The 22413-nt window shown below is 42.5% G+C and overlaps 1 protein-coding gene across 8 annotated transcripts in view; it reads right to left on the bottom strand.

The window, feature by feature from the left end:
• PCSK2 (proprotein convertase subtilisin/kexin type 2) overlaps positions 1-22413 on the bottom strand; it is a 111132-nt gene that overhangs the window by 8977 nt on the left and 79742 nt on the right. For all 8 annotated transcript variants that reach the window (XM_039569447.1, XM_039569448.1, XM_039569451.1 and 5 more), the window contains 4 exons: positions 21581-21669; positions 17917-18092; positions 1984-2199; positions 644-744 (listed from right to left, as the gene is read on the bottom strand). In XM_039569447.1, coding sequence (XP_039425381.1) covers positions 644-744; positions 1984-2199; positions 17917-18092; positions 21581-21669 — 582 coding nt within the window. The remainder of the gene's footprint in view (positions 1-643; positions 745-1983; positions 2200-17916; positions 18093-21580; positions 21670-22413) is intronic.

Here is a 22413-nt window from a genome sequence, read left to right as displayed (position 1 = left end):
AAGAAAACAAAAAAACCATTCTACACCACCATTGCCAAAAAAATATTGAGGAACTGATTGTTACTGGATTACCTAGGTGCCAAATACAGACAATATGAAAAAGAACTAGACAACTTCAAGGAAGATCAATCTGCCTGTGGCTATTAAACAGGAGAGACCGACTGCTGTCTCTACAAACTATGGATTGACAAAGCTCTTGTTGAAAGATCACTCTTAATCCCTGTTCTCTGTCCTCTCCCTAAGTATCTGTCATTGCAGACAGTACCCTGGCACAAGATGAACTCCTGTCTCATACTACAGGTTCATTCTTATGTTTTTGTAGGCTGAGCATTTCGCAGAGGACATGTGGAGAAATTAAATAATCTCTTCCTCCAAACAGTGCTAGAGAAGTCTAATCCCTGGATGTAGAGGATGGGGAGGACACAGAGAGAGCCAGACAGCCAAAATACATCTGCCATGTGACTTTGGCAAGGCTGTTGCTCCATCTGCAAGTCACTATGCACGTCACTACTGTATGAGGCGGCTTTTGAGCTGGTTATTGCAGCCTCGTGCCATAGCCAGCCAACTGAAATGATGAACACCATTAAACAAACCACAGGCCCTCTCCTCTCTAGAGCTCATGAGGAATTTCTCAACAGCATACTTAGCCTCCAGGGCAAGGGCGAACACTCCGGCTGCTTCAGGGGCAGCTGCAGACGTGCCTGAATGACGCAGGGTGCAGTTGCCATACAAATCTGTTGTAGCCTGCAATGATATTATATGCAATTAATGAAACCAGCTATCCCTTTTTCGTTGCAGCTACAGACTCAGAAAAATACAGGAAGTGGAGTTTGTAAAGAGCCCTTGCTCTTTAATTGTGTTTGGGCCCACGATCTGTTTTCTTTTTTGAAAGAGCATATCAATTTAAAACCACAGTGAGACACATTTAGAGCATAAATGAAAGAGCAAGTCATCAGGTAGTAAACCAGTGCTCATTACCACTTAGAACCCATTTATTTCTTATAAACTCAGTTTAACCAAAGGCCTTAAATTCCTTTCTGATTACCAAAAAGATTTGAAACTAGAATTGTTAACACTATTGACTTTTTAACATTTGTCCAACTCTAGGACCAGCAGCAGCACCAGGCTTCTGTCTTCTGTGCAGATTAGTCACTAGCAGAAACCAGTAGAAAACCTTAGAAATGCATTTTATCGCAGTAATTACAAAGGTGCCACAGATCATCTTGGCTGGTATCATCACAGAGCTGATATGAAGACAGAAACCAGTGTTCTGTCTGCTACTGCATATGGGTATTTAGGATTGTGCAATGTGTCTTGGGGGTTTGAGACAGGGTCATGGAAAATGTACAACAGCTTTTGGCAAAAACTAACCTTGAGTTAGCACATCTGCATTTTCCATTCTGTAAACTGAACTATGTCCTGGCTAGTCTGACGGTGCTGAAGAGCTGAAGAGCAGTGATCACCACAGTGGAAGAGAATCCCAAATACAATTGAACAGAACCTGCCTGTTTTCCAGCTGTAAGTATGGCCCTGCAGCAACAGCAGGCTCTTGTGGTCTGAACTCCCATATATCTTCTGTGGGTGACTAAATGTCATTCTGCTCTGTGCTGCTTGTACAGCAGAAGTCTGCCAGTACAGGTAAATATGATCTCAGATGTTAACTTAGATTTTTACAGAGACCTTTTGTCACACTGTCCTCCAGGAAGAGGGCAACTGAACTTCTAAATCTGGTTTCTGATAAAGGAAAGCACCAACTTTCCTTTGAAGCTCTAAGAGATGGAAGATCATTGCTGTTCTCAGTATAAATCCCACGTCTTCTCAGCTGACAGTTTTGGCACCATCACATACTGCAGATGAGAAAATATTCATCTCAACAAAGAACCATCTGCTGCCCCAAAGTACACAGAGTTGCAATAGGTCATGCACATAGACATATATCATGCACAAATATAGCAACAACAGCACAATAGTATCAGGACTCACCACGCCAGCCTCTGGATTTCTCTTCCTCCCATTACTAAAGGTGGAGGCTAAGGTTGAAGAGCAGCTTTCATCATACAGAGCTGTCCGTCCATCGTTTATGGCAGAATTGATGGAGATTGTCCACATGCTTGATGCATAACCATCGCAGTTACAGTCATCATAGCTGCCCCCATCTCCAGAGGCCCAGACATAGATGCTGCCTTTTCCACCCCGGCCCTGTGAGAGGGGAAAATCGACCCTCTGGATTTAAACAGCAAATAGAAGATAGCAGCAACTTTAAACTGCTGAAGTACTCAGGCCTGAACAACTCAGGCCAAAGTTGACTCAGATGACTCCTGAAAATCATGTAATAGACACTGTCTCTGTTAGTCATTTAACAAAAGAACCTTGCATACAGACTGACCATACCACTTTAATGCCTTCACATGACCTTGTGTAATTATCTGCAATATATGTTAATAAAGACATCATTTTAAGAAACCACCTCAGCTGACATCACCAGATGCTTATTTGCAAGAAACCCCTACCCCCACCGTGGCCTGGGCTCTGGCCAAGCCCTGGTCCTGGCTGGTTGGAAGGTATTTTATAAAAGCTGGAACCCTGCCTTGCAGCAACTTTGGAGACCTCACTTATGAGTGGACACACTGTGTAAGACCTCCCAATTCCTGGGAAAGTTCTCCAAATTGCCACTGTAACAGGGGCTCCCCAGCGACTGCGGGTTCTGGATGATTGTAAAGTATTTAGGAAATTGGTGATGTGTCTTCCTCAATCACTATTCTCTCTCTTTCATATAGTACTGATTAGATGCAGTATCTTGCTTATTTTGTTTGTTGCTAAAGCCAAGCACATAGTAAGCTTTTTGTTTTATTAAATGTATCATTTTACCTCTGTGTTACCTTAATATTAGTAGTAGAATAAGACCATTCTTTATTGGTGTCTGTGTCATTTAAATCGCCCCCATCAATTGGCAAAACAACTGTGCATCTAATTGTAAAGCTGAGCATCTATAAAGGAGAAAACTGGTACAAACAAAACATACATCAAGCTTCAGATGAAATACACAGACCTACACAGGTTATTAATCCAGGCAACTGGCAGCCAAAGCCAGTTCTGCAGTCTTGTGTAAGTAGAGCACTTCCATTTATCTCCTGGTTTGCTTCACACCCTGAAGGCTCCTGTGGCAGATGCTAAGACATTTTACGGATTCATCAGCATTTATGTCATGGTCTAAGTGTCATGAGGAAAAGTGTTCTTCTAAAAGGGATATAGGTCATCTCACAGGCGGGGTTTGTAAGATCCAGTTAGGTTCAGACAATGGCTAAAAAGCTCTACCAGCACCTTTTTCTCTCAATAGATTTCTTTTTCCAAAGGTATGATTGGCTTGGAGCTGTTTTTCTGCCAAACCAGCTTCTACTTCTAAGGAGAAAATAAAGTTATGAGACCATAAAAATAATCTACAGAAAAATGGCCCAGCAATTATGTTGAGATGGACAGGAGTGACTGAAGCTGAAGGGTCACTATAAAGGCTTCCTGTTAATTAAAGCAAAGAAATCCATACCCTCTCCCCAACTTCCAGATAGGCAGGGAGTGCAAAGGGATCAACTCAGCTCCTTCTAATTCCATAATCAGAAAGAGGTAGGAGCTGCCTGAAAGAGAGTCAGATCTGAGAACTACAACTCTCAGGGAAAGATCAGTGCTATGGAATTCAAAGCTCAGATCTCCAACTGATTCCAGCACAGCAATCACTCTGTGTTTAGTTCAAGTAATCCAACATTTACTTCCAAGAGGACCGCAAGTCTGCAAGGCTGGAATTTAACACACTGTTTAGATGCACTGAGCAAAAGACTAAAAAATTTCTTCTGGCCTTCTCAATGCCCAGCATGAAATAGAAGTTAATGAATATACAAACTTAGTAACCTGCAGTGGCATTTTAATAGGGAACCTTTTCAGTCAGGATTTTAAATCAAATCTGAGTTCCCAGCAGTACCTTCTATTTTTCATTGCACCCCACAGAACAGAGCAACCTCATTATTTCAAGCACGTTAGTGAGTTGCATTATAATCCACTGAATTGCACAGCAGGTTTGCTGACACTGGGATATGTAACATCTCAGGACACAGATTTTCATAATAAAGATAATGACTATGAAAAAGCTCACTGAAATCCATCTAAGAACTTCCACAAAGAGCTGGTATCAGTCGAGTTTTAAGGGAGGATGATATTGTTGCAAAAATATACACTTTTAAGAACAAAATCATGCTAGCAATTTATTTAAAAAAATAAAATAAAAATCAGTAGAACAAGACCAGATACACCTTTTTTCTCTTTGACTTTTTCCATATCCCACCTTGTGCTCTGACTGCCATTAGCTTACAGGACCCAAACATGGTCTTTGGACTGCCTTCAGAGGCTACATCCCAATCTTGCCACCACCATGCCCACCTACACCACCACACCACTTTGCAACCCTCCACCTGCTCTGGGCAGCCTCTGTCCCAAAAAAAGCAGGTAGCTGTCCAACACAGAGATCAGGTGGCTGCTGGTGGCAGGAATGGGATGCTTGTAATGTGTGGACCCATTCTTAAACAATCTCCCTTCCTGTCATTTGAAAGGGAGAGGGAACACTTCAATTTCACGTGAGAAATTCACTGAAGTGCTAACAAGAAGTTAACCTCTGCAGTGTCCAGAACAGAGAAAAAGACTTAACCCTGCTCAGCAGGACTGTTCCATGTTGCCAAGTATTTTACCCCACAGATGGGATTCGTGGCAGAATGGCAGAAAAAGCATGTAACAGATTGCTGGTATGAAGCAAGGGGAATTCACAGAGGAACTGAAACTCTGGGAAAGGTTTTTATGCATGCAATTTCTGCAACTTGAGAATGGCCTCAGGATATCACTTTCATGGGAGTCACATCCACAAGTGGATCTTAGTGTTAAAACCTGTAATTCATCTCTTAATACTCAAATTTCAATTGCCTTTCTTCCTAGCCAGGACTGGAAAAAGGAGCAAATACTGCTGGAATAAACTGATAGCAGCCCAACTGCATTATTTGCAATGATGCTTAGGACTTGTTGTTTACATGTCCCACAGCCAGACCCCACAGTGGGACTGTTTGCACAGGCAAACTGTTTGCTGGCTGTTCTCAGGCATCATGTAATTTACCAGACAGAAATATATGGCTTCAGGAGAAGAGAATTTTCAATTCTCTGGATGGTAGTAATAAAACAGATCTAGTCCTGATCTAGTGGGTGGCATCCCTGCTCATGGCACGGCAGTGGGTTAGAACTAGATGGTCTTTAAGGTCCCTTCCCACTCAAACCACTCCATGATTCTACGATAAGCCAGAAAAAAAATCCCAGTTGGGTTCACTAAGCATCATATTTAAAGGGAACTGAAAGCTCCTATTTGCATCTCAACCTTATGTGAACCTAGAAAATATTACTAGTGATTCAAGCTGCTGTACATTTGGACCAAAAACAGGACTGGAGAAGGCAGTAGTAACATACACTATAAATACCAGAGGGAGCCTGAAGGAAGAGTCAGGAAGAAGACAACACCAGCAAGTTTGTACAATACATTTTAAAGAGTATCTTTCCTCCAGAATCCTGTAGAAACCTGTTCATTTCCTCCAAAAGTGATGCATAGCCTGGCACTTGCCCTTCTGAGCCATCTGAAGATGTATCTCATTCAGAGCTGAAAATCGACCTTGGTGCATTTAGTACAAGCCCAAGAGAGGCCCAGTTCTCAATTCAGGTTAAACCAGAACTAAATTTTGGGCAAGGCTGTATGTTTAGTAATTCACAGATAGCTCCTGAGAAGCTCTCTTTGAGAAAACATCAGGTTTTCTATTTCCAGTGTCCTTGGTGGGAAGCTGCGCTACGAGGAAAAAGTATCCCTGAGAAATATTCTTACCCCTTTTCTCATCTTCCACAAGTGCACAATCCCAGAGAGATGTCTTTACTGAACTACCTTGAAAAAGTGAGCTGGCAGAAGACTTCAGCCTTTCTCACTTTATGTAACTTCAGGCATATCTTAAACTATTTTTTTCCCCCTTGTTATTGTCTTTATTCATCATGCTTGCTGGGCTAGTACCTGAGCCAGTGTTTCCCAAAGTTTTGATTGTTGGATCACACTTTCCAAAGAAAAATGGGTGTATTTGGCAAATAAATCTCCTCCAGCTTCCCTGACTTTTCTCATCAAGGCTGGCAAGCTCCCATATGAGTAACAGTCTGACCTCTAACACAGCATGGCCTCTGCAATGGCTTCTCCAGTTCTCTCACTACCACCCAGCCACTGGCTGATAATGGGTGGAAGGAATGTAACAGCCTTTAGAGCACATTTTTCATATGGACTTGGCCTAATGCTTCAGTTGTAGATCAGAAAAAACAGCTTCCAACCAATACAAATTCAAAACAAAGAACAGGCTCCTGCCCTGAAAAGCAAAGTACCCGGGAAGGACAGAATCAGGACACCAAGAGGCAGGTAGGAGTGGGGTAAGAAGAAAAAAAAGCGGCACCTGACTGTGAGGAGGTTTACATGCAATGAAAAGGTATTTCAGGATAAGGATAGCCAAATGGCTTGCTGATGTTTATGGACTGTTTTATTCCTATGAAAGCAAATTAAAATGGAGCATATTTGAAAAAAATGCGAAAAAATTATTGAACTGAAAATTGCTTTCGGCAACAAATTCAAAGCACACATTATTTTATATGCATCTTTCTTTCTGCTTGACATATGATAGCTATTTTGTAATTCTTCCTCCTAGGAAAACAGAGGTGTTTCAGCACCTTCTCTATAATTTAATACTAATTTGTGTGCTGGCTATGGCAAGAGATAAACTGGTTTTCCAGGAAAAGCAAAAAATTCTACAGTTTCTTCTCATCTTTCTCAGGGGTCCTACTGACTTATGAATAGGACACAGTTAATTTCTGGCCTCTATTAATTTTGATTGCATTTTCCTCTGAAAAGAGGATTCCTTTCTCTTCATGACTGAATTATGTGAAAATCCTTACACGTTTTGTAATTAAAACCTGCATCCTTCAGTAATGACTGCTAATTATTGCAGAAAGTATAGTTTGCAGCCCACACAGGTAAAATGAAATCACCATTGTATTCCCAGCCTGGGACACGCCAAGGCAAGGACAGACTGGAAGAGCTATGGGACCACTTTTCTGCTGTCGTGAGCTGGTGGGGAGCATCAGCCTGCTCCCAAGACCTCCCTCCATGAGATTACACAGAGACCTTGTTCTGCCTTGGTCTCCCCAACCTTCTTTTTCACTGGCAATCTGGCTATGCAGTATAAGCCAGCTGGAGGCAGCAAGTCCTTGGCGTCCCTGAACTGCTGCCCATTTTTTGCACTGTCAGGGTCTTCTGGAGCCTGCCTGCATGTTCCTGCATTCCTGACATCCCCCACTCTCCTGGCTCCTCCAGCTGCCAGGATGATTTGCCTAGAGCAATCTGCTAGCCTGTGACTTCTTGGATCCCTTTGCTCCTTTCCTATACTGATGACTTGGGGACTGTTAAAACCTGAAGCAACATCTAGGCAGAAACATTTCTGACAGCCAGCCAAGTAATCTTGATTTAACCTTAGAGATACCAAAGTTTAGGCAGGAAACATATCTGGACTGCCAAATTTGCTACCGCACAAGTTCAGAGGGACAGCTACCTTGTTTTAGCTGAATGCCTTTGCATGTCTAGATCCAGTTCCTTCCAAAAGCCTGGAGATACTGAACTGTAACCGTAGAAAAGCCCAGCACAGCCACAAGTCATGGAGTTCAGCTCAGAAGAAACAGCAGCTGGGTTATCCTCTCAAATTCACCACTGATGAAGGCCCTGTCCCTTCCCTGCTGGCCTGTCTAATCTTCCGGTATTCAACAGTGGAAGAGGAAAGGCTGTTTTGGCAGGAGCAAGAACTCAGTTCAACATTTGGCTACTGTGCAAAGGATAACTGTCACTTGGAACCACATTTCAGTCACGCTTCTCCTGTTTGTGTCCCTTTCACATTTTGCTGTCTTTAATAACTATCTGTCCGGTTTGTCCTAGCAGATTTCTGAAACTATTTGGGTCAAGTAATAACCACCAACTCCAAAAGACTGCTGCATACGAGACTCTCAAAAAACCTAAGCCCTATAATTTGTAAACCCTAATAAAAGGCTTTCTGTAACTTATTTTAGAATTGGTTGCAGAAGAGTACTGAACTCACATCCACCAACCCACAATTAATTGCATAATTGTTAATACCTCCTTTGGCTAAAAATAATGCTTGAGCCATTTTCTACATCTAAATTGCTGTTGAAATTGGATGGACTTCTCTCAGCCAAGAGAAATTAATGTAAAATTATACTTTTGGTGAAGAGGGCAGCATTAGGTCTCAGTTAGGGTTCAGTCTAGCAGGGAAATGAGGAGGGAACTTTGAAAATGCTAGAGCAAAAATTAGCCATTCCTTTTTTGCTGGATGCTGGGCTGTGTACCACAAGTGATAAAATAACAATTCTACAGGCCTAATTCTAGTATTGATAATATTTGCAAAAAAATCAATCTCATCCTCTTCTCATTATCTCTGAGCTAGATTATCACTGAGAAAGACTCTAAACACCTAATTTACTCTTTACCAGTGACAATGCTGATTTCCTTCCCAGCATTCCCAAGTGGTGTGACGAACTCTGGCCTCATAGCTTCACCTGTGCCCCTGGAAGCACTGTGCAAAGGTTCCCAGCTTGCAGCATTAGCCTTGCTGGGAAGCAAAGGCTAAACCGTCTATCTGCCAAGATGTGGCACAGAGATTAGGCAAAAAACACTCTTGAGGGCAGAGTGAGACAACAAAATTAACATTTTCAGGCTACATTATTGTCTTGCTTCCTTAGAAAACATCCCTGTCAGATGACCAGGGTTCAGAATTCCAAGCAGATACAACATGTGTGGGGTTTTAATAAGGTTTGATTTTATCTTACATGAATAAGACAAGGCATGGAATTATAATGCATATTTCAGACACAATGGCAATATGATAGTAAAGGGCTCCCAAGTTATAAAGAAGCTTATTGGGCTTCCTCAAAAATGGAGTCATCAGGTTGCCATATCATAAATTTCCCTGTCCTCACTTAGCTGTTGAACAAATAAAATTATTTTAGAGGTATCTAACTGTATATACTTGTCTTGGGATGACCTTATGATGTGTATCCCATATTGCTGCCTATGCCCAGAAATTAATTCCTGTGCCTTTCTATGCCTCTAAACTGAGCCTGAGAGGGGGAAGGAAAAAACTGAGCAAAACTTTTTCAAAGCAGTTTGCAGCTTGTTCAAGGTCACACACAGATAGCAATTTGTTTTCCCCACTGCGGCAGGGGAGGGAGGAAGCACCCGGCTTGCTGTTTCCCAAGGACAGTTTTTTTGGCCAGTGGTTCAGCTGCTTTGTTCTCCAGAGAGAGACTGAGAGTTGAATTTTTCCTTCTCTGGAATTTCGGATTTTTCTCCCTTTTCTACTGGACTGCTTGATTGCTTTAACATCAGAGCACATCGGGAGGACTTTCCACCGAGCACAGAGGGCCTGGCCCTGGCCCAAGCCCCAGCTCCGAGGATACCAAAGGGAGGACTCTAACACTTTCCCAGGTTTTTCCTCCACAGGAAAAGATTTTATCATTTAACATTATTTTCCTTTCCCGTGTGTTTGTTAAATAAATAGTTTTATCTTCTTCACTTTCCTTCGAGGAAAATTTATCTTTCCCGAACCTGGTGGGGGAGGCGTGGTTGTGCCCTCTCTCAGAGGATATATTTCTGAATTCGGCCAAACAAAGAAATATATACTTTTCTTTGCAGAGTATCTTAATACATAACAACCAATAAGCACCATACACAATACCTTTACATTTGCCTATAGCCTATCATAGCTACTACCATCACCATATTATAGTCATTATTATCCAATCACAAGAGTAAGTAAGTTACAATTCAAGCTTACAATGGAAAATTCTCAGACCTCTCTTTTTCTTCCTACTTCAACATTTCTTGTTTGCCTGCCATATCTCTCTTTTTGGTAAAGACATGTTTTCTATTTACTTATGCTCTTCTTGAGACTTACTTACTTGGTGAAAAACATGTCTTTGTTTGTAGTCACATACCTTTGTCCTATTCATAAAAATCTCCTTCCAACTCATCTCCAACCTTTGCCTTCTCAGTTACTCAGCAGTCAGTGTTTCAGCAAAACATCTTTTACTCTATATCAAAACTTGCTTCCATTTCTACCTCATCCTCAGTTTCTACATTCATAGATCTTTCTGCCAAGCCTACATATCTGTGAAACTTTCTTACCAAACTTTCATCCTCCCCAACAGTATCTAACTGTATATACTTCATTAACATGCTATTTTCAAAGAACAATAACACAATTTCTGTGTACTTGGAGAGAGGTAAATGAGAAATATTTCCTTTTGTGTTTTTACATTGTATTTTCTTCCATAATTGGTAAGCCCAATTACAAAGCCATGATGTGACTATGAATTCTTAGTACTGCTCTCCTGGTAATTTGCACTTCGGCATTACTTTCTTAGGTAGCACTACATTAGGAAAGCAATAATGTTTTCACCAGCACAAGCACGAACAGATCATGTCTTATATATTCTGGCTGAGCCAGTGAAGTCTGAAGGAATTAATTCAGTCCATGAGCAACACCTCACAACCTCCTAATACAAAAGCCTACATCATAAAAATGCAATAGAGACCAGTTTAGTTGATGACTTATTTTTATTGGCTTAAATTCCAATAACTGAAGCTGTAAAAAACTGGACTCACAAAACGGCAAATAAGAAATTTTTACTGGACACTACACTAAAGACAGTATCTATCATAAAATATGAGTGGAATTACTTCTTGACCTAAGCTGTCTTTTCCTGTTTAAGATGATGGCTGATACAACTCTGAATGCAAAGATACTAGAGAACAAAAAGTCTCTAATTAAGAGAGATGTGTTGTCACAGGATTTCCACATACCATCTCTACCTCCCTCTCCAAGCTTTCTAGCCCCCAAAGTGGGTAAGCACAGCTCAGACAAGGGATATGTAAATCACACAGCATTGCTTTGTCCAGTCACACTATACATACAATGAATGCAAGGCCCCCTTGTTAGGCAAGTACTGTATACAGACAAGTTTCAACCTAATCTTTAGGAACTAGACGTTTTTAAAGGTCCTCTCCGATTACATCTCAAGTATGTCTTTTCTAGCAGCTGAAAGTTGCTAGAGTAGTAAGAGTGTTCACCTGTGTCAGGCCAGTGCTGGTAATTGCCAAATACTCGTGGACCTTTTTGTGTATGAAACTCTTTTCAATCTCTATTCTCAAATTCTTGCTAATTCAACTGTGAGCTCATTTATCCTTGCAGTGCAACTACCACTACTCAATGACCCAATCACTACTGTCCCTGAACTAAAGCCATGAGATAACACAGTGAAGACAGATCACATTAAAAAAATGAGTGGGATTGTGTCTTAGTAACAAAAAGCTGCTTGAGTACGTTTCCCAATAACTTCTGATTACATGGGTTATGCTGACACCCAGTTCACACACACTACCCCTTTTGTGTTCAGCCTTAGATATACTGTTAGTAAGAGCCCATAAAGGAGTTGCCAGTGTGATGGTAGATTGTGTTGTCCTTAACTGTGCTATTTTAGTGCTGCCTCTATTAATGCTATTTACCTTCCAAGCAAAGAGCACACACAAGGAACGTATGATTAAGACAGAGGGCAAGAATGAGTTTAACACATACCAAGAATGGATAACAGAAGAGGAAACACAGGAAAATAGAATCAGAGAATAGTTTGGGTTGGAAGAGACCTTTTAAAGGTCAGCTAGTCCAACTCCCCACTGCAATGAGAAGGGATACCTTCAACTAGAAGAATATATATCAGAAATAGAAGATCTGTTGGCCTTAGCCCACCTAGTTATAGCTGGATGGCTTCAAGACATAAAAATAGACATATAAACATGAAGTTCCACAGTTTCTGCAGTTTTTATAACATTGTCATTATCAGGTGACTAGTTACTCCCACATCTCAGTAGCTCTGGAAGGAGGAATTCTGAAGGACAAGACAGTGGAATGGAGATTGTGGGAGGGATGAAACACTTGGCAGTGAGTTCCTCCTTGAGCTGGGCTCCAAAGTGTGGTGGCAGCAAAGCAAACATTACCTATGTTTGTCAATTCAATTAAATGCATCACTCCCACTTACTGATTTTTTTTTTTATTGCATTAGAAGCAAGGATATTAATCTTGCTCCATGCAAGAGATCTTATGTTGCCTTCTAGGACATTTGGAAGTATTGCTTTTAGTTTAAGAACATATTTTTATTCTCAGCATGTTGCTTCCTCCTCACCAGTATTTCAGCTTCATCATTAATTTGTGAGCCGTAACTCTGGTGAGAATCAGCTCTAGGCTGAGAAAAGGAATTCCTACATTTATTTGTCTCTCAGTTTACAAAAGACACTTTTTGATAAGACAGGAGAGTTATACTGAAAAATAATCATAAACTAGATTTACATTTTTACAGTCAATAGAGAATTGGATGCATATATTATAGACCTAAACTAGGTAAAAGGGTATTATACCAAAGGCATGTTAGTCTTCCTTTGCATGCAGCCAACTCTGTAGTGGGTTTTTCAGAGCACCATGAGAATACCCAGCATCCACTGATAGTTTGAAATATCTCTAGAAAATCTGGCTCTCCAAAAAAACCAGATCAGAATAAACTATACCCAAAAAAACCATTATATTAGGAAATGTAATGAGCTAAAGAACGGTAAACAAAGCTATGATCACAACAAAAAGCAAGTTACTTGGGGTGGAACTGTCTCATCTTCTGTGCACCTATTGCTGGGAGATAGCTGGGATACTGCCACTATAAGATAAAGTGTAATTGCCCCTGGACAACAATATTTTTTTAAGGTAGAATCCAGTATCATTCCTCCTAATTCTGCAATGGCCAACAGAACTGTTTTACTAATGCAGGCTCTCCTGTTAATTTTATGTCTTCTGATAAGGTATGAGAGCAACCCTTGGCAGAGCACAGCTCACTGTCACCGTTCTCTCGCTTTCCTGAGCCTTCAACCTGAGTGATCTCAGGGCCCCTTCTGCAAATTATTTCTTGAAGAGAACCACAAACACTTCTGAGGGCAAGGTATTAAAAAAGTAATATGCCCAACACTCTGAGTATGGGACTCCAACCAAGCACTAAAACAGAAAAGAAAAATCCCTATGCCAATATTTAACATTCAAAGAGAAGGCTAATTCCAGTGTAACTCCACAAATTAAAGCATAGGGAAATATGACAGCAAGTTAATTCAAAGGTATTTTATATAACAAATTGCAAAAAATCCTCATGATTATGATTTAAAATCTGCTTCTCTTGAAGGGTACAATAACTGTAGTTCAGTTTTCATTCTCCCACTTTTTTGCTACTTTTAGACAAGTTCTCCGTTGGAGGAGGACAACGCAAAAATTACATGGAAACTTTTCTGTGTTCACAGTTTATATCTGCTACAATCAACATTAGTGGAAGAGAGATCAAGCAACTATAACACATCAAGGTGCTGCTAAAACTGTCACACACCTAAAAAAGATTCTCCTCAAAACCAAAGTGTTTAAGGGGATCTTTACAGAAACACTAGATAAATTAAAATCACAAAAAGAAACACAGCCTGTGGAAGGTTTCTGGACTTCAGAGGGACTCTGAATTCATCAGAGGTTTGCACAGTTTGTACTACAAAACTGAGCAGACTCAGAAGGAATTTGTGACAAGTCTTCCAGTGTTATTGCATACATTGCCAGTTTTATGGGCAGAAGCATGAAGATGACTATAATCCCTCTGTTATAGGCAAAACATCTGAGGCTCAGCATTTGAGAAAGCTTTAGATGCTTCACTACTTATCACAGCAGTAGATTTAATTATCATGTCACAAAACATGGTAAACTGAATGTGCTGCTTACAGTGAGCTGGTGATGAAGAGTGGGAGAATTTGGCACAAGTAAAAGGAAGAAATAATTTGGATGGAAAAGTGAGTAATTGTGGAGCTCCCACAAAAAACCATCCCAGATGTTCTGGGTAATTTCAGATCTTGTCAATACAGAAACCCATCTATAATCAGCCAAGGGGAGGAGGTTCATTCCCTACAACACCAGGGGCAGCCGTGGTTGTCTTGGCTGCATGACACTGAAGAGGTGGAAATGAAGCAATGGAAGGTTGGTTTGTTTGGGCTAATTTATATTCTTTCTGAGTTGTGGCACACACATTTCCCCCAATCTTCTTACAGTGTACTGTTGGAATTGTAAAAAGAAGAGAGGCCCGGCAACTCCGGTGGGGGGAGTTACTTCCAGACCAGCCAATATGGTTGATAAGAGCAAAACTCTGTTTATTAGCAATCCAAAGGCACTTATGTAGTATACCAGCTTGTTAACTCTTAAGTGGCTTAAAACTTATCAAAGCGCATTTCTACTTCTACATAATTGGACTTACATTGGCAAGCTTCTACAGTTATGATTAAAAGAATTCAGAGTTTATCTTCCTTCTCTCTCGGTCTTACCTACACAGCTGTACCTTCTCAAAACTCCCTTCTTGTTCCCAGCTTGGTTCTCACAGAGATTTTTCTCATGGAGAGTTTTTCTCACACACAGGCCTTCTGCTTGCAGGCTCTTGCTACTGTTCTTTTATTGATCCCATAATTCTATGAATGATCCATGCCCCTGATCCTTTAATAATTGCAACAATTCCCTCTTTTTTTTTTTCTTTTTGTACAAGCAATACTTGATGGGTCACAGATGTAGTGACTTTGTATATTATCTTTTGTAAGCATTGGAAGGCAAGGTGAACACAGTATTATTAATAATATTACTAGTCCTACAGTAATCAAATGCTACACAAATAAAATTAGCCATGAATTTAAATGTAGTAACTTTAACCATCCCTCTATGTTGAGACCGTCTTCTTTTTTCTGTAATTGTGTAGTTAATTGATGTAACTCACTTATCTGCTTGTGAAGTAGGAAAAAGTGGTTAGAATGATTTATACAGCACATACCTTGGAACCTTTCACAGCCGTGGCTGTGAGCTAATGGTAGAAAATCAATGGCTGCTTAATCTTGTAATATTATATGTCTAACACTAATAACACACACACTTAACTCATTGAGCGTTTGCAAAGTCATATTAAACTTATCCCTCTCCCAGCAAGCAAGTTTATGTAATATAGCGTAAGCCCTGGCTGCTAAGAGTACCAGGTAAAAACAAAAATGCTAACTAAATCAACTGCTTTTACTTGATCTAAATGGGCAGACAGCTGATTGAAAATGTCTGCTAATGCTCTTGTTTCAAGACAGTTAAAAAACAACTTTTCACTTTACTTCTGTGTTTGGTGTTATACTCAAAATTTCATGCAATATACCAAAAATTTATGCAATTCTTCTTCTTAATTTTGTCTTTGGAAAGGGTTCCCCGACACCCACCACAGGTCACTAGCAACCACCCCGGGCAGCTGTCACATTTGCCCTAGAGTCTCACTATTTCTCCTGCTACGGAGAGTGGTGGATCTGGCAAGTCCTCAGCTCCTTCACTCAGCCATGTCTGCAGCCTCTCTCAAGGCTCTTCAGGACAGGTCTCAGAGTCCCAGCTGTCGAAGTAGTGGCCTCACTTTCCTCAGGAGCTGATGCTGACTGTGCCTTCTCGTTTCGGGGTCCTGTAGCATGGCACCACTTTGCTGGGCACAGCTCTGGTCAGTGATGCAGAGATGACTTGTCCCTGTTGTTGCAGGACATTCTGTAGCATTGCAGTCCACATTCGTTCCCCAGAGCAGGAACTGTGAAGGGGTTAATAACAACTGTACGATGCTGATGTAGTCATTTGAACACAGGACATCTGCTGTAAAGATAGACTGCAAAATGCTTTGTGTAGAGAAGTCAGCAAGCTTTTTGATTACTTTTTGTACCATTTCTTGGTGTTTCTCCCCGTCCCGGGGCCGACCCCCGGCTGGCTTTGGCTTTGCAGGTGACAAAACCGCAGAAGTCGCGCTGCTGCCCGACGTTCTGCTGTTCGGTGGGGGGGGTTACTCTCTGCCGCTTTTGGCCGGGTTTTAGGACCTCTCTGTTGCTCTGCCGCTTTCAGCGGGACAGCAGGACTGCCTGTGTCTCCTTGGCCTGCCTGTGCCCCGCCCCCTGGACCGGGTGTCTCTGCTTCCGCTTTTGCAGCCATTTCTCCCTCGGCCGTCAGAGGGGTAACATCCGGCTCTGCCGAGTTTTAGCAGCTCCTGCAGTGAGCGACGCGCGCCGCCGCGTTTTAACCGGTTTTCTCGCGGCCAGCCCGAAGGACCGTGCTACCGCGGACTCGGCTCCGGTCTCTGCCCGCCGCTCCGTAAGACCCATGTCTGTTTCTTTCCCGGAGCTGCTACAGCCAGCACTGCCACTCTCTAAAGTCTCTATGGCAGCTGCGGCCACTGTCTGTTCTGTTTTTATTTCTGTGAGAGTGCTAGTTACTGCTCTCCAGGTGAATTTGAGAGCTTTTGTTTCTTTAACTTTCTTTTTAACAGATCTTGGATCAGCTAGTTCCTTATAAAGGTGTACTTCTTTAAGTCCCCACTTTTCTAAAAAGCATAAACCAAGGGCCACCTCAGTTTCCGTAACTGCGTCTTTCCGCAACCCCCCTGCGTCTAACCACAAAATCCACGTCTTACCGCTGTCCCTGCTGTCAGGGTCGTGCAGCCTTGCAGGTTTAGCCCTTGTCAGCCGATTCGGTGGACCCCTGATGTCAGGTCAGTCCAGGCACGGATCAGACACTCGCCAGCAGGTGTTGACCTTTTGCCCTCCGATCGCCGCTTAATCGGTGCCATGTCGGCTCCCACCGAAGTCAAAAAAAACGAAGTGCCAGTCCTCAGTCCGAGTTCCGAGTTCCGAGTTCCGAGTTCAGGCACCAAATGTTGGAATTGTAAAAAGAAGAGAGGCCCGGCGACTCCGGCGGGGGGAGTTACTTGCAGACCAGCCAATATGGTTGATAAGAGCAAAACTCCGTTTATTAGCAAACCAGAGGCACTTATATAGTATACCAGCTTGTTAACTCTTAAGTGGCTTAAAACTTATCAAAGCGCATTCTACTTCTACATAATTGGACTTACATTGGGCAAGCTTCTACAGTTATGATTAAAAGAATTCAGAGTTTATCTTCCTTCTCTCTCGGTCTTACCTACACAGCTGTACCTTCTCAAAACTCCCTTCTTGTTCCCAGCTTGGTTCTCACAGAGATTTTTCTCATGGAGAGTTTTTCTCACACACAGGCCTTCTGCTTGCAGGCTCTTGCTACTGTTCTTTTATTGATCCCATAATTCTATGAATGATCCATGCCCCGATCCTTTAATAATTGCAACAGTGTACAAGTTAAACAGATTACAGGATGATACTGAGTGTCTTTTACAAAGACCCCAGACTACTCCTAGAAGGAGGTGGAAATGCGGGAATAAATACGGAGGCTCCTGGATGACATTAGTCCATGGACATCTGAACCATTGCAGTTCAATCACAGCTATAATAATGACCATACATGAGTGACCTAAGAGACACTCCAAATCCAAAACAATAATTAAATTGGTAAAACACCAAAACAGACAATGCGGTGTCAGTAGCTCAGCTGGCATGTTTCAACCTGGGGAATATTTAGAGGATCAGGATCTTCCATTTTGACTGTGATGGTCTATGAAAAGTATATATAAGCTAACTAGAGATAAACACAGTATGCTGAGACTATACAATAAAAGCAAGAGCAAAATATTGCAGAATGAACATCAAAGAAACTTGAGATATGCTGAAAGTTGGATAATTTGTGCAACTGCACTGTGTTCCCAAGTCACTGGTTTCAGCACAAGCATGTACACAGCATTCTGCCACAGAACCCAGATTATTAAGACTGTTACCTTATTCACACCATCTGCCATTGCTTGCAGTGTTAACTCTCTAGGTCCATCCACAGTCTTCCCATTGTCAGTTGGTCCCCAGCTGGCACTATATATATCTATGACTTGAGGCATATGACTGATGGAGGAAGCCTCAATAATGTCTGTCATAAACGGCTGGTCGAGCATTCGAATACCTGTAATTTTAATCAACATAAACATGAAATATGCATTACCTAGCACAAAATGTAATCTCAGCACCTGCAGAAGGCCCCCAGTTACAGGTATTTTAAGTAACTGGCAGTTTCACCCATTCAGTAATTCTGCACTTGACATTCCCATTTCACCAAGGTGTACTTACCCAGCAGGGTGCCGGTATTAAACACCCAGCCACCAAGGCAGCGTGGCCCAGAAAGACAAAGAACTTTATTGTTAGCTTTCTAATTAAACTGTGTTTTCCATCTACTCTTTGAGAACACTTAAAAAATACCAGAATTCAGCAATCTCAGAAATTCAGTGTTTAAATAATATTAATGGCATTTAAAATAGTATTCTGAAGCTAGGGAAAAAGAGTAAGGGCACCCCTCATCTAACTTATATTCAGTTTTGTGTTCACATGTCATTAGCTTTTCAAGTAATTTTTCTATTTTTTTTGGTGCATCTCCAGAATATAATCAGAGGAGGGAAACACACTGCACAGCATTTTTCCTGGAAAAATATCATTCTGCCAACATGCAGATCCAATAGCAAAATATGGCCAGCATGTGGAGGAAAAAAGCAAACTCAAACCCACTTCCTTTAACCCATACTGCAGTAGAAGTTAAGAGTTTAAATGATGCAATCTTAGGACATGTCAACTTCATAAAACCTCAAAGTGTTGACTCTAAGCCTGCCAGAGTGCAACAGACAGCAGTGCAAGCCTTACATCCATCGTGCCCCACACATAGGACAACTTCACTGACAGCCAACTTGTCACTTGTCCTCTGGATGAGATCCGAGTAACCAGGGGTTCATTCCAAGTTTAATTTGTAGCCCTGAGTTGAAGTTCAGTTTTTCCCAACAGTTTAGGGCACAGGGCAGAAATCAGTAGCACAGTGCCAAACAGTGTGAATGGCGATAAAGATCCTGATTTAGAAGCCAGTAACTTTACTATATGCAATAGAAAACCAGTGTGTCAAATATAAGGCTGGAAAAAAGGTGACAAAAATAGAAATCAGACCAAAGCTGGATGTTCTTGATGGGCTCACTCAAGCTAGAAATGATGAAGTCAAACTCAAATTTTGCTTCCCATATGTATAAAATGCAGATCTGCCCAGAAACCACCATCCTGGTTTAAAAGACAAACGTCTGCCAAGGAGGGTGGGAACCCTTCCTGGAATGGAAAGACGACCCCCTCCTTCCAAGTTATTGTAACTTCAAAATTATGGGGCTTCCAGGCAAAAATTACGGGAAAAGGAATAATAGTTCTTTACTAGAATATATATAACAAGACAGACAAACAACAAAAACGCAGTAACAGACTTTTGCCCCCCGTTAAGCAATTTCCCCTTTTTGTGTAGCTATGACCACAGCCGGCAGGGGGCGCTGTTGGCTCAGTCGCTGCAGAGGGGCTGCAGTGACTCCCCACGGCTCCAGGGGGCGCTCCGACAGGAACCCTCAGACTCTCCGGGGGTTAATGCCGGCCCCGGGAAGAGAGAGAAGGTGGGGTTTGGTTTCCCCGGTTGCTCACATCCTGGCCATGGCAGCCACCGAGGTTCCAGTCAAACCAGCAGCATGGACCATGGGGGCCCAGTTTCCCCTGAAACACCTGCAGATGGTGAGGGTCTCTCCTGGCGAGGGCAGGTGCTGAAAACTCCCAGTCAGCTGGCAGCTCCTGCAAGCAGCGGGCTCACCAACGGGCAGCAAGGAGAATTCTGCAGCAGCACCAAGCCCTCTGAGAAGCAGCAGTCCAGTACCCAAAACCTCAACCATCTCCCCTCCAAGCCGGGCAAGGACTATCTACCCCCAGCTAGAAACTACCCAAACCCCCATTCCCCCCTTCTCTGAACCATTTAAATGGCATGTCAAAGCACTTGGCTACCCCTTTTGTCTCCGAATCACTGTCCATTCACCATCTCCCTAACAACAAATGGGAAGATATTCCCTAAGAAACCTAACCCAGAACAACCACAAAATTAATTATTGACCCCAAGAAAAGTGGGGGAACAACAGGAGGAGCCAAACCATCTTCAAGGAAAAAAAGAGGTACAAGAAAAAAACCAAGTGATGCCCCAGATCCTTGGCAACCAACTTCCAGTTCAGTCTGCAAACATGGACTCTGAACCATGACAGCAGCAGACCATCAACTTTCATGGACTTCCACTGCCCATGGACCACACAGTGGTGTTGCCAATGCACATTGTCCTCAGGCACGGAAGGCTGGCTGGCACTTCCAAAAACTTGAGGGGATTTTACTACAAAGTGGACAAACACAGATGATTATTTGTAGGCTGTTGGTCATCAGAAAAAGTCTTCACACCTCTTGACTTTTAAACAACCAGCCTGAAGTTGTAGAGTTATATGAATAATATGGACATGGCCCAGTCGAAATCCCATGCCTCAACTCAGATTCCTCTAAGAGTAACTATTGCTAGAATGCAAATTTTGTGGAATGTCCCATCCCTGAAGGAGATGTTACCCTTGCTGAAGAAAGGAGACAGTCATTAGACCTTCCCAGCTAGTTACTAACTCTCAATGGTATTTCTTGGGTAACAGCTTAGCAAACATTGCTTGGTGCCCTTCTCTGGTGGAGATTCAGCTTTCAGTCATGTAGGTGACAGGTGAAATGTAGCCTTCCCCAGATTCACCTGACACTACAGTGAAACAGGGACTTGCCAAGCAGAGCAGAACTGTCTCTGAATACACACTGTGGACCATCTCCACGAAGCAATGGGTACATCCATGCTGATGTTCTGGTGTGGATCAAGGAAAGTAAAGTGAAATTCCTAAGCATCTATCTCTGCCTGCTGTGCCTCAGTTCTCATCATGAACAGTCTTAAGAGTGGGAAAACTGGATTTCTTCAGATTCAACTAAACTGACACATGGTTTCGAGAGCCTAACTGACTCCAAGCACTGTATTCAGTATATCTGTGCAGAGAAAAACTCGTTAGAAGTAAAAATACCCAACACACCCAAGGTGTGGATGCTGGGTGCTAGGTACCAGCTGTTTCATTCTCTGCATCTGCTCCTATCACTCCACATCACTGTTAAAACAGAGGAAACCTGCGACCAGAGATTTATACCACTGCAGGTCCTGCCCTGTGAGAGCCTAAAGGGTAAGAGCAGCATGACATTTGCCTTTTCAGATAGTTTCTAAGTGCAGCAGGAGTTTATACTCTACCTCCTGAAAAATGAGATTTGCCACAACTGATTCTGCAGCTATGCAGGGAAGAAGCACTGAAAATCAGTATACAAACAAGAGCTGAGCAGGAGCAGAAGGAGCAGAAGCTGCTCTTTTGCACTGTTATTAAAGAGCTTATGTAAGGCCCTTGATTGAAAAGGCAAAGCCATGGAGAAATTCCTCTCCCCAGCTACTGTGAAAGTCCAGTATCAATCTGCAGCCCTGTCCTGGGCAACACTCCCTGGCTCTGCAGAAGTTCTGCCTGAAGCACAGTGGACCATTTACACCTTGGATTGTTACCATACCTGCCACTTTGGAGTTGTACGCAACTCCCACGCCGCAGATGTTGTTGTTGGCAGCAGCAGACACCTCTCCTGCACACCTTGTCCCGTGGCTGTGAAAAGGAAGGCAGAGAGACCAGATGAACCCCAGCTAATGTACGTGTTGAGCTGAGCTGGATCACTGGGAGCTTGTTTTGCCTCAGTCAGCTCCCAGTACTGCGGAGGAAAACCATTCCTCAGGCAAACTGTTGAGTGCTGGATACTGGGATGAGTTCATTCCTTCGTGAAGCAGGCGATACCCAGTTTCCCCTCTGCAGGATGAGTGATGCTTGCTCTGACGTTAACATGTATCCTTACACTGCATTTAGTCGTCAAGTTATTCAGGCCTTTTCTTTTTAGCTTGTGAGATAGGTTCTGCCTCATTACCAACTCTTAGTCAGTAGAAACACCCCCTGACAGAACAGTGTAAATTTAAGATCAATGTTAATGCCTTTATTTTTGTGGCTTGACAGTGTGACACCCATTACTTTGAACCTCAAAGAACAAAGTCTGGTTGCCTTTTTGCTGTTTGAACATGTGCAAAGAGCCTATCGCTGCCCACAAAAGAAATGCTACAGGAAGAGCTGGGTGCAATACCAAGCTGGAGTAGCAGAAAGGACCCACAATGGTCACTGCACTCCTCAGCAGCAGAGCTGCAGCCTGGCTGGCCAGGCCCAAAGCTGTGGGACTTAAGGGCACATGCATCCCTCTCATCCAGTGCCTAATTCCCAAAAGAACTGACAAGATGCTCCAGCTCACACAGCCACTGCTGTCTGCTCAAGTGGGAAAAGTCACTGCTTTGATACAGAGGTCTAGGT

Source organism: Corvus cornix, chromosome 3 (genome assembly GCF_000738735.6).
Source record: "Corvus cornix cornix isolate S_Up_H32 chromosome 3, ASM73873v5, whole genome shotgun sequence".
In the NCBI taxonomy this organism is placed as follows: Eukaryota; Metazoa; Chordata; class Aves; order Passeriformes; family Corvidae; genus Corvus; species Corvus cornix.
Note: the sequence above shows the minus strand (reverse complement) of the source record. Positions and strands in the feature narration are given on the sequence as shown.